Here is a 13147-nt window from a genome sequence, read left to right on the forward strand (position 1 = left end):
AAACTAATTTTCAAATAGAGAAAAAAATCTAGCAGAAGATCATGAAGCTACTAAGCATTTTATGAAAAGTTCAGGCAAAACCCCAGCAACAGCCAGCCATGCTCAGTAAGAAATAAAATAGAAGAGCTCTTTTTAAAGTTATTTATATTTTCTTTGCACAAATATTGTTATTCTCTCCAACAGCATGTAAAAACCTTTACTAAAAACATGATGTATAGGATAACTCCTTGCAGTAGACTATTAAGTGTTGAAATTTTAACAGATAACAGCTAATTCAGAAATAGCACTAGAAAAGTGTAACAAGTTAGTGGACAATATTTGTTCTCAAACATCATACAAAGAAAATGATCAAACCCTGATGGAGTCAGGAATACTGACCACACTGATCATTATATGACTTACTGAATAGCAAAATATTACTCACCCACTATCTGCTCTAATTGATATAATTACCTGCCTAATTATAAATATTGCAATTTTCTGTTAACCTCATTCATGGCTGCTCAACTGTACAAAGAAATAGAAAATCTAACCTATATGCACATATAATAATAAAACTGATCAACACTGTGGAAATTGCTGTAGCAAGTGATCACTTGATACTCAACTGATCAAACCACTGACTCCAAGTTCCTTGAGTATTTCTAGCTAGGCAACAACACGTAAAAACCCCTTCCTGATACATCCTGAATTCAAGATGATATTCTGCAGCATGAGAACTACACTCCTATCTTAAGCATGCTGAAATGGAATGGTAGTAACAGTATTCAGCCCTCTTTATAAACCAGTTTCAGTACTTGATACCTTCCAGCAAATTATTTTCAAAATACAGTTATATTTTAATTATCAAATCAAATAACATGATTCATTTTGTAAATGAATGTCATTTGCAAAATTATGTCATCTCTTTTCAAAAAACAAAGCAAACTAATTTTAGTTCCAGCTAATCTGTGGTCTTGGTAAATTGGAAGGTAAAGCTACAGTTTTGAATAGTTTATTATTTGCCTATTAAATGAATTTTTGATTTAAATTTAGCTACCAAATTCCCGTTTTTATAAATACAAGCACTAATTGAAATATTTCCATGAATACAAAGATACTTTCAATAAGAGTGTTTGCACAGAAGGAATGAACTTTGCCTCTGACATCTCATATTCAAAGCTTCGCAGTACTGAAAACCTTTGGTCTTCCTTTGTAAACATTCAAAGCAAAGTGATTTGAGGATGAAAACAGAATTTTAAATGGTTAAACATGGAAAAAAAAATGGCAGTCCTTCTTGCTCAATCCATTTGGGTGAGCTTTTCTAGTTACAAGAGATGATATAAGGAATAAGGAGTGAGCACCAGTAAGACCCATCCATTTAGTTTCTCTTACCTCAATAATATACAAAACCACATTTTTGTAGAAGCAGTACAGTATGCATTTGGTAACTCGATTGTAACTCCAAGCACCGTGGACCAACAATAGCTTCTCCAAGTAGGAAAACTGAAAGACAGAAAAGAAGTATTTACATATATGAAGAATTGCTAAAAAAAAAAAAAAGGTTGAAAGTAAACACATGTCCTCAATGAAAAAGAAAAATCCTCAAATCAGCCCGGGAAGCAGTTGAAGTGCAGTATTTAAACAACTAAACTGAAGATATACGCAAAAACCAATTCTTAAAATACTGAAAGCTAAAATCTTTTCTGCAGCAAAACTTCTGAAGGTTCTAAAAAGTGGTTTTAAATGGCAAAAAGTCTTCAATTGTTATTACCATTCTGATGGTAAAATCAATGTTTGAGGGCTTACAAGGTTCAGTATCTCCTTTCCCTCTGTAAAATGAACAACCTAATAAACAAAATTGTCTTGAGCTGATACAAAATACACAAGAGGGGAACGAAAGTGGAAAAATAAATGCATTTATAGAGAATAGATATTAACATTTCTGCCCCCAAAATACATGTGATTCTGTGTTATATAAAATATTGTATACAGCAAGGTGCATTTGCCAAAAAGGGTAAGTAAACTAAGCTTGTATGATTGCATACCTTTTAATGCTAGTTTGAGCTCCCAGATGGAGCTCAAATTCTTAACTTCTGAAAATGGACTTTTATGGAGTCAGCGTTGTAATCCAGACTACTGGGAAATACATAATTTTCTTGTCTTGGCTTTGTTAGCGAACCTTCTTATGACCTGCAGCATTCCTCTTTTGCCCACAGCTCAAAGGGATGACTGTGTTTACTGTTTAGCATGTATGTACCTGAAGGGACCTTGGACACTAAGGTAATTATTTGCTTTGCTTCCTTTTCCGCAAATGACTTGACAGAAAAACCCTGACTTCTAAATTTAGATTCCAGATCATTTATTTTAACCAAAATTTATCTGAAATTGAAAGCTACAGTAAAGAGTTAAGGCTGTTGTGAGGCAGCTCTGCTCCCATGCTTTCCAGCAATGAAATCACTGAACCACAAATCCTGTAAGGACAGCCTCTCTCCCATGCATCAGCAACTCAGATTTGTTAGGATATGCCAGCAGAGAAGGAGAGAAAACATAAGTGAACCAGGCTTTACTGTTCTCTGCTTAACTTGAGCTAGAGCTATAACTGGGACACTCCCAAGGGAGTAGCTGACCTGTTAGACCCCTAAATGCCTCAAGTTAATTTGCAGGAGAGCTACAACTTTCCTCATCAAAATCACTAACAAAACACCACCAAAGCGATGGGAAACTTGCCACAATGTCCTTACAAACCATCCCAGAGCTCCTGTGGACAATAGTCAGAAACAGCCTGAGAACCTCTCTGCTGAATCTAACAACCATGTTGGATGTGGTCTTCTTGAAAGCTCAAGGCAACAAAAAATTCAACCATTGGTTGCTCTTGTCTGTGCTCTCATGAAAATGAGTGCACTACAGAGCATAGCAAGGAAGATACTCAGAGCCTAAAGAACACAGAGAGCCTGCTCACACCAGTGAAGAGTCCCATTAAGACATGGCAAAGAACTAAATCTGCTTTGATGCACAGCTACTGGCACAGAGCAGTGCAGACAGGGGCTCCACCAAGACATTGTCCCTGCTTGGCTGCTCCTGTATTTACAGCATTTTAAATCAGCAGGAAACATTATCACCATCTGGTCAGCATACCTGTGAAACAGTGTGTGAGTTTTTACAGTCGTCTCTGTATCAACCCTAGCATAACTTCTTTTATACAGAGATTATCTTCTAGAATCTGTCTTGACTAAAGGATGAGGTGATGGCATGTTGGGAGTTTTAAGACAGTGAAAAGGCATCCACAAAACAAGCTAATTTTTCCAAAGAAGAAAACTAAAACAAGAAATGTGTTGAAGAAAAAAGCTTCCTTAATTAAGAAAAGGAAATAGTCCCTAGACACCAGATGTTCTCTGGATTAAGATGATAAAGCTATTTACTGAGAAAAAAAAAGTTATTAAAGTCTACTACTGTCTCTCTAACTAGTTAGGTCATTTGATTTGGGAATTCTCTAAATAGAGGTCACTGGTGCAATATCATTTCAAGGGAAAAGGATGATTCAAACAGATGCTCCTTGCACCTGTGGAAGCTATTTCAAGAGGAGTCAGACACAAGCTGGTTTTTATTTTTGTTTGGTTTATGCTTTGATTCTCCCTGGAATCCCAAATGAGCCTATATAGAGACTCTCTCTTCTCCAAGTGCCTACTTCTGGCAGCACTGCATTTGAAATAGCATTTGAACATGAGATGCTACATTACAGTGGTCGTCTTAAATTACTCAATAAGAACATACTCTGCCTTCAAGGCATGCACATACAGTAACGTTTTAGTGGGAGTTCCATGTCTTTGCTGAAAGAAATATACTCCACGGAGATCAAGTTTTTCTTTTGAATTTACTTTTTTTTTTTAAGCACATACTACCACACAGTATTAGTCTCCTCTACTACAGGGATTTTTTAATATGTTTTCTGATTTAATCAGTACAGATTCTTCTACACAAGCACCAAAAAAAAAAACCAGTTCCACGGTTTTTCACTAATTTTTGAATGCTGCAACTCTGTGCTGGTGTCACCAGCTTTTATTTCATATTGAATGAAAAAGATTCATCGTTATTGTCAGCAACTTGCTGACTGGAATTTAAACGAAGAGCAGCTTCCGTGTTCTAACACTAAACTGGAATACAGGGGTTCTTTTAGTGCAAAAGCAACATGTGAACATGGAATTACTTCCCCAGATTTAGCATTACTATGACACAAAAGAAATAACATATATAGGGCCTTCTACAGACAAAACCCTTGCTGCTTATGCTTAGTTAGCAAAGCAGAAGTAATAAATGATCTGAGGAAGTCCGGGTAAAGAGTATTCCATTAAGTTATACAGCAGAAGCTGTATATAATCCACTGAAATTAAAAATGCAAAACTCATTATGAGATACCAGAGACAATGGCTATGGAAGTTCCTATACTGGTATATATTTGGAATATGCTACTGCTCATGACAGAAAAACTTGGTAAAACTGCCTAAAATTCTCAAGATAGATTTTGTGAAAGGTCTCAGTTATTCAAACCTGAAACTTCAGGTTCTTCATCAGAGGTAACAACAGAGCAGCAAACAAGACTGACACTTAGCTTCTCAGCAGGGTTACCACAATGAACAGTTATCTGTGCATACAGCAGCATTATCCCTGCCTTTTCAAAACCTCACCTCCTACTGGGAGCTATCAAAAGATGGAAATATTTCACGTCATTTGGTAGAACAAATCTGACTACACCCTGTCAGAAGGGAACATCAGCTGACAATCTGGCCACTGAGGAGACAAGGGATTGTCTCCTCTTCCTGTCAGCTCGATGTGGTTTTGCCCTGCATCAGCCTCAAACACATAGAGCATCTCAGGTCTAAAGAGTATTCAGAGGATATCCAGCAACTGAAGCATCTTCTTCCTTTCTGATTTTTCTTTCAAAATCTTGATTCTAAATTGTGTTTTTTTCAGCAAAACAAACCAAAAAAGGCTTTTAACTCCTCTTTTTAGCTGCAGAAATCAGTTCTGAATTTGATAAACTAGTTTAGGAGCACTCTCTCAAATAATGTTCAAAATAACATGTGTAAAATGAAAATGCTGGCCAGCTCTCTAGAACTGTTATCTTGGATGCAACACAGGGGGCAAGGGGAAATAAAGACAGAGGAGACACCTCAAATTAAGAACTGCCAAACAGCCAAATTCTCACATGCCTGGTTATAGTACCTACTCATAGTAAGAGAAGAGTTTGCACCAAGACAGGTCAGTTACTGAAAAGCATATTAACACAAGCATTCCAGAAATTGCTTCCCCCTGATTACTGAAGAACCAAGATATTGCACAGTTGTCAGGAGGAAACAAAAAGTTTGAAGAGAAGTGGGGCTTTGCCCTGAAGAATACAAAATCAAAACAAATACCCAAAAATATATCCAAAATATGTTCTAGACAGCTGCCTGGAAAAAGAAACAATCAGAGATGCTTCTAGCTTAGAAGAAGCCAATCAAACACTACATGGCTGCACAGTGCATTTCCCAAAGATGATATGGCAGTTGTTCATTCTTGCATCTGACCTGTGCAATGGCATAATCCGAGCAATTGGTTGCCTGCATGCCCTCATTGCCACTGATCCCCACTCCAACGTGAGCTGTCTGGATCATTCCTACGTCATTGGCACCATCCCCAATGGCAAGTGTTATGGCATTGACGTGTTTCTTGACCATGTCTACTATTTCGGACTTCTGTAGAGGAGATACTCTGAAAAGGAGAGAAAAAGGTGTCAGTTTCTCACATGCTGAGCTGTGTGCCTTTTCCAAAAGGACAGCTGTAACCTACATTTAGAAGTAATCAAAGGCAGTTGCTGGAAAGTTCCTTTATTCAACAACTGAACTTCAGAACCCGTCCCAAACTATTTCAGAAGAAAAAAGTAGCTTTAAAAATAGTTTCACATTTACCTAATTGCTGATAGTTCATGCAAAAGAGACCAAATCTCTATGAAAGCTTTCAAAGCTTTGCTTTCCTTACCCAGCCCCTCCTAACTGGCATAACACCGGTGATGTTATATTGGGAACATTGAAGTGAGTTTTCTCTTCAACTATGACAGTTTACAGATTAGAAGTGCAGGCTTCCCTGCCTCCTGTCATCACCATCCAGAAGGAGAAAGACCACAAATATATTCAGAGACGCTTTCAATGGTTTGCAAAAGATATTGCAGGCTTACTTTATTATTAAACCATCTCTGTTTAACATCTTTATCAATGAGCTCAATGAGAGGATTGGGTATAGTCTAAGTCAGTTTGCAGATGACACCAAGTTGGGTGAGAATATTGATCAGCTGAAAGGCAGGAAGGCCCTGCAGAGGGATTGGACAGGCTGGACTGATGGACCAAGGGCAGTTGTATGAAGTTCAGGAAGGTCAAGTGCTGGATCCCGCACTTAGGTCACAAAAACTCCAGGCAGCATTACTGGCAGAGAAACTGCCTGGCAGAAAAGGACCTGGGGGTGCTGGCCAACGGCAGCTGAACACGATCCAGTGTGTCCCCAGGCAGCCAAGAAGGCCGATGGCATCCTGGCCTGGATCAGCCAGGGTGTGGCCAGCAGGAGCAGGGCAGTGACCGTCCCCCTGTACTTGGTACTGATGAGGCCACACCTTGAGTTCAGTTTTGGGTCCCTCAATTCAGGAAAAAACAAGTGAGGTGCTGGAGCATGTCCAGGGAAGGGCAATGGAGCTGGAGAAGGGTCTGGAGCACAACTCTTATGAGGAGCAGCTGGGGGAGCTCTGATTGTTCAGCCTGAAGAAGGTGGCAGGGGTACATACCTAATGACCCTCTACAACCACCACAAAGGAGATGGTACTGAAGGAGGGATGTCTTGCCCCAGGTAAAAGATGGTAAGAACAAGAGGAAAGGGCTTCAAGTTGTGCCAAGGGAGGTTTAGATTGGATATGAGGAAAAAATTAAGAGAAAAGGTTGACCAGTATTGAAACAGGCTGCCCAGGGAAGTGATGGAGTCACAATCCCCAGCGGTATTTAAAAGTCATGTAGATGCAGCACTGAAGTTTAGTGGTGGACTTGTCAGTTATAATTATCCTGAAGGACTTTCCCAACCTTAATGATGCTCTTCCCTCCTCCAGCTGACCTCCCTACTTTCCAGGCCATCTTTCCAATCTCAGACTATGCAGGCCAGATCAGAAAGCACAAAGGCCGCTTCCTGATCTCACATACGTCTTGTGTATGCAACCCTGACCTCAGAAAAGATGTTACTCAATTCCAACTCCAAAACAAAAGACTGACTCCATTATATCTTAATATCCTTATCAGATTTATTGGCAGTTACTTTAACTTGATTCTTCTCTCATTTTATATCAGTTTCAAGTAAATAAAAATTCATAGAATTCAGAGTTGATCTAGTCTAAATCAGGCAAGACCAGAAAAATACTCAGGACTAGGTTTCTAAATTGGATAAGACACCCAAAATGCCCTTTTGTCATGGAAAATCGTGGAAAAGGTAGATCAGGTTACCAAATCATATGAGGTATTTTGGAAATACCTACATGTAGATTAAATATTTCCATTCTAACCCCATCTGTACAAACAACCCTAATTCCTTTCCCCATCAGTTTTAGTTAAAGTTCCAAATTATTTGGTATTTCCTTAAATAAAGCTTTAGACAAAACTTTTCCACATCTCAAGTCAGCCACATATCACTCAAAAAAAAGTAATTGATAGCTAAAAGCTTTACTATTAAAATACGAGGAGAAGAGGGAGCTTTGGGAATAGGGGAGACAGAGGATTTTTACTTGGCTTTTTTTTCCAGAGTTTACAACCTGTGAGAGCAACTTAAATGGCCATTTAATACATCCATCTGGATCACTGCTGATCAAAAAAAAAAGGCAGAGTTATCTTGTTCACCATTTTGCTTTATGGCCTTGGTTTTGTTTAGTAAATACCTAAATAGGTGTTTTATTAGTAAATCACTCTTAAAATAACTTGATGAATAATTTGGGGAAAAAGAAACTTGCTAAACTCAAGCTTCATATGTGAAGTAAACCACCTGAGAAGTCTAGCAGCTGTCCTGTTCCTAAAAGCCAAATACAGGAAAAAGTTGACAAAACCATAAAATTTACTAATACCATTGGATAGATCTATTAAGCACTCCACTACCTGGCAGTGAAAACAGCACTTGGTATTTAACTGGGCCTCTACAGTGCCAACACAAAACCCCAACACACCAACCACCTATGGAGCACAAAAGCTATTGGGTTTTTCATTATAAATCAGCTCTGAGAATCATCTATACCAATTTTTAACTTTTCTCTCATACATGCACACACAGTCCTCCCTCTGCCCCAGTACTCACATAAAAAAATACTCAAGCACAGAGCAAGGAGTCAAAGGGATGTCAAGCCATAAAATGGAAACTCCAGAGGGACTTGGGGCCAGCTGTGGCAGGCTTGGATTGATAAGTGCACAGACCTTCATTACCAGCCCCAGGGGCACCTTCAGTACACGGGACCATATACTTTTGGCAGTCCTCTCATGCAATTATTTCTTCACAGCAAAGTCATGCACATATCTTCTAACAGCCTTCCCAGACATACACTTGTCTTATAATTTCAACTTATGTTCAATTACTTTTCAGTTACCTAGTGATAGAAATATTGAAGAAGCACCCTGTTTTCAAATATGCTTAAAAGAGCAAGAGAAGCTAAAAAGACAAAATGTGAACAGCATCTCTGACTCTGTAGTTTAAACTAGCAGCTTGTCTACAGACACTTCAGACATGACCAGAATGTGGCAGAGATGCTCAAGCTTGTTCTAGTGCAGTTTAGCTGGGACATGTCAAGCAAGCTAATGCAGCCTGTGTTCACTTCTGTGCCTACAGTGTAGATGTGGTTTCAGATTAGTGACCCATTATTTGCAAATCAAGGGAATGTGTCTATAAAAGTGCATTTATCAGCTACATAATGTACATAGAGTATGCTTTTACTGTCTTGACCAAATGAGGTTAATTATATCCACAGTTATGTAGCACTCAGTTAATGTTTAACATCCCCATATGCTTACTAAGGTTAAACGAACTACCAGAAATGCTACACACTCATTTTAAACACCACAAATATTTATGGACTTGGTTTAAGAAGATGAAATCTAAGAGAAGATAACATGCTCTATAACATGCATCCTCTCTGACACTTGAACAGCAAGTACAGCCCACAACTTCAGAGAACACATTTTGTTGCACACAGTACATTAGCTACAAAAACTGCAAATTGAGATGATTACTGATTTCCTGAGGGGTTTTACACCTCTCCTCCTCCAAGTCACTGACTCAGCCTCCAAACCTCTTTTGCTCCTTGTAATCTGTTTGGTACCAACACACTGCATTGGGTGACATTAATCCCCTTAGCCAGATATCAGAGCTTTGGTACAATTCTGCACATTTGATAAGCTGCCTACAGGAAGAAATGAAGATTATAGCACAGGATACTACTAAACTGCAGCTCCCCCAGGTATGGCCAAGTTCACAAAGATTATGGATAAATGCATGAGTTCAAAGGAAAAAGCACAAGGAAAAACTAACTTCTTTGAAAAAAAAAATCTGTAGTAACAGAATTGGTATGTATCATTTGATGGAAGATCCTGGCTTTCACTGCAGAGCTCACTGCAACAGTATCAGGATGTTAAGCCTTGTCTGGATATACATCCAAATAAGAATTAAGATATGAATAAAGCATCAGTTGCATAAAAATCTTCTGCTTACTTTTGTATTCATTCTCTGATCAGACAGCAGTGCTTCTTATAAAGGTTCTTTGAGTGCCACTCAAGAGTTCACTAAAACATTTTCATTTTTACAGAATTTATTTTTATTGCCTCTGCTCAAAAATGTCTGACAAAAGATTGATTTGCTCCTTCACACATACTTGAGGAAAACAAGAAGTCAGGTTTCAAGTACCGAAACTGTAGCAATGGCTACAATCTGATAAGATCAGCTCTTCAGATTCTTACTCAAACTCTTCCCCTGACAATCTGAATTTAGCCTACACAGGCTACAAGAGAGCCTAAGGTCAAGACTTCACCTTTATCAAGTGCCTATCATTCAGTATCTGGTTGTGCAATACAAAGTGTCCATGGAGGATGGCAGGGATATATGAAGTTAAGTGCCAGTCATGCAGCAGAGCTGCTCCTTGCCCACCTCTGGAACTTCCTTCTGGTAGCCTTGCTCTCGAGAAAACAAAAGCTAATATGGAAAACAGAAGGTTCTTGTCAGTCTCAAACCTGCATAGTCCTTATCAGTATCTTTAACAGATTAGGGCAGAAAGGGCTTTTCATCCTGAAGAAGATGACTGCTGCCATCATACCACGTTGCTTCCTCTCTAATGGGATGGGTAGAAGCAAGATAGGCCACAAATTATTACAGACCTAATTATCTGTAGGTTACTTAAATTCATAAACAAACAGTGGAAGGAAGCAGGGGGTGAGTATTTTTCAGGTAACAACATACTGCATTGTTTTATCAGTAAATACTTTAAGGTCCCTCTTGAACTTTAGGAGGCTCATGAAAAAGCAGCACAGGGCACAGCAAAGAGCAGTAACACAGATGGTTTCCAACGAGGATATCAGTGGCTTCCCACTGACTTCTGCAGATCAGTCTCAATGGCTTTAAATATTTAGCTTGCATTTGCTTCTTTAGCCTGAATACATTTTTACAAGCAAAATTCTTACCTGATATGTTTTGTCTGTTCAGAAGAGTTCTACTTGTATGATCTTGTCTTAGGTGCAAGGAGCAGGGAGATGGACTTACAGGCCCTTTCAAACTTGAGATATTCTACAATTCCACACATCATTTCACTGGGAGGTTTGTTCAGGCTTACTTCATTTTTTTAAGAGACTTTAAGATAAAATAAAGTCTTTGAACTTTCAGTTCAAATTTTTTCACCAGGAATACTTTATGGGCCAACCAGAGCATTTAACAAATTCTGTCATAATTTGGTGAAAAGTGTCACAAAAAAACCCCACATAAATGCCAACCACTACCAAAAAAAAACAAAAACCAAACCAACAGTGATATTGTGAAGTGGTGATATTTTAAAATCAATATCAAACATTTTATTTAGAAACTCATTTTGGTACCAAACTTTTTTTAAAACGTCAAAAGTAGAAACACGAAACCATCCATTTTAACCAAGCAAAGCAATGCAACAGAACTTAAATTTTTAATGTGCTTCAACTGATTTTAAACAATCAATTCCTTTACCACACACTTTGTGCAATCTACAAGGCTATCCCTAGAGTCCATCTAATATATCAAGATGGATGCAGTCACAAATACAACAGGAAGGACACAATCAGCACAAGCATCCCTGTGTCACACCAGTCAGCTACACTCCCTAAGATCCTGTCAGTAGGAAGTGATAAACAGCTTTCTTAATTCTGACCCTATGCATACCTGCATTTATTGCAGTTACAGATGTATGACAGCAACTGCTGGCAACTGTAAATAATAATTCTCACACAAGGCCCTTAAACTACAGCTGTGTCACTGCAGATGCTTCAAAGTATAAGCCCAGATGGGAAATAAAAGTGCAGTATTTCAGAAAATAATTAGTTTTATTTATTGCATTTGAGTCTAAAGGACCAAATAAAGACAGGGTTCTGCTACAGAACTAACAAATGAGATTATCAGTTGTTCATAAAAATATAGATGATCAATAAAAATAAAGTAAGTAAATCCTACTGGAGTCCTTTTATTTGTAAGATATATATATATATAGAGAGAGAAAAAAGATTAGGTAATTTTTAAGAGATCAGTTTATGTCCAGACAATCTTACAAGGCCATGAAAAGAGGCAGTCCCACAAGCTCTTCCACACCTGTGCAAGGCACAGTTTGATACCGATTATCAGCCATCTCCTGTATTTTGCCACATGTTGGGTTTTCTGGGGATTTTTTTTGTGGGTCCCTTCTACAAACACAAGGAGACTGGAGTATTTATCTTGTGGGTTGCATACTTTCCACACTCTCAATTTGATACAAAATACTCTGAAGACACTCTAACCCATGCTTTTAATTTTTTTAATTTTCATTTGTGAAAAGAGTAAGGCAAGGAAGGAAGCTGTTTCAAGTATTACCTTTTTCTGCTTCCATGCCATAACAGGCATAAACACAAAGACATTAATGTCTTTAACATGAAACATGAAATTGATATCCTACTTCCTTGAAATGCCTTGTTAATGCAACACAAAAGGCCCTTAAGAGTTTACCTTTACTGCAGTGAACATGATTTTACCCTGTTCTATCATAAAATACACTAGTACTTCAAAAAAGCTCAGTGACCTCATCTGCAGAAAAGGCAGATGAGAGAGCCCATAAAGCTGAGAGCTATGAATAACATTGTCAAAAGTGTATGCATTGGCTCCCAGCAAAAAAGCAAGATAAATTAACACACCACTAAAAGTAATGCTCGGAAAAGAAGGAACATTACAATTACATTATGTTTAGGAGTTCTTAATTATGCAGCTGATTTTCTCCTGACACACAACAGCCTCCAGATTTCAAGCACGTGTCATCCAAACAAGGATTAGGCCTAAGTTGCAGCCATGATGCCCTGAGATATCTTGGATAATCTTTCATATATAAAGTGAAGAAAACCACTCATCTTGACTCAAAATGTGCTTTGCATTGAATGCTTTACATTTTGCAATTTCTCTGAACTTCCTTCCCCTGCTGACAACATTCACAGGACTGGCTGTGGTGCAGTATTTACGTTTTTGGAGTCAGCACTGAGTGAACTGATGGGATAATTTAATGTTCCGAGAAAGCACCAAAGGAATTCATCCAATTCATCCAACTACACACAAGTGTCTTCAATGGAGACATCCCTATCTGCACTAATCACACCACACTCCTTTTATAGTCAGAGAGAAACAGGCATTTCTAGAGTGCAATTCATCTGGCTTTAGACGTGTACTTTTAAGGTTGTAGTTCATCTCCTCTCAAAACTGCTGCTTTCTTTCAATCAAGGTAAAGGGAGCTGAACATAAGTGGTTCACATGAAAAAGTCATAAAATTTCACAGAATGAAGCCCTTCTTTTACATTATAGCAGGTCTAAATACCTTTAAATTAATCAAGTGCACAGGCTTTTGCTCTCCTGTTTTCTGGTAAGGTAGACTGCC

General features: G+C 38.3%; 1 protein-coding gene across 1 annotated transcript in view; it reads right to left on the minus strand.

Annotated features, from left to right (window-relative positions):
* The window catches only part of ATP8A2 (ATPase phospholipid transporting 8A2), a 319989-nt gene that overhangs the window by 143269 nt on the left and 163573 nt on the right, over positions 1–13147 (minus strand). Inside the window, exons 26-27 of the mRNA XM_066544842.1 lie at positions 5547–5730; positions 1375–1485 (exon numbers count right to left, since the gene is read on the minus strand). Of these exons, the coding sequence (XP_066400939.1) occupies positions 1375–1485; positions 5547–5730 (295 nt within the window). The remainder of the gene's footprint in view (positions 1–1374; positions 1486–5546; positions 5731–13147) is intronic.

This window comes from Molothrus aeneus, chromosome 2 (genome assembly GCF_037042795.1).
Source record: "Molothrus aeneus isolate 106 chromosome 2, BPBGC_Maene_1.0, whole genome shotgun sequence".
NCBI lineage: Eukaryota > Metazoa > Chordata > Aves > Passeriformes > Icteridae > Molothrus > Molothrus aeneus.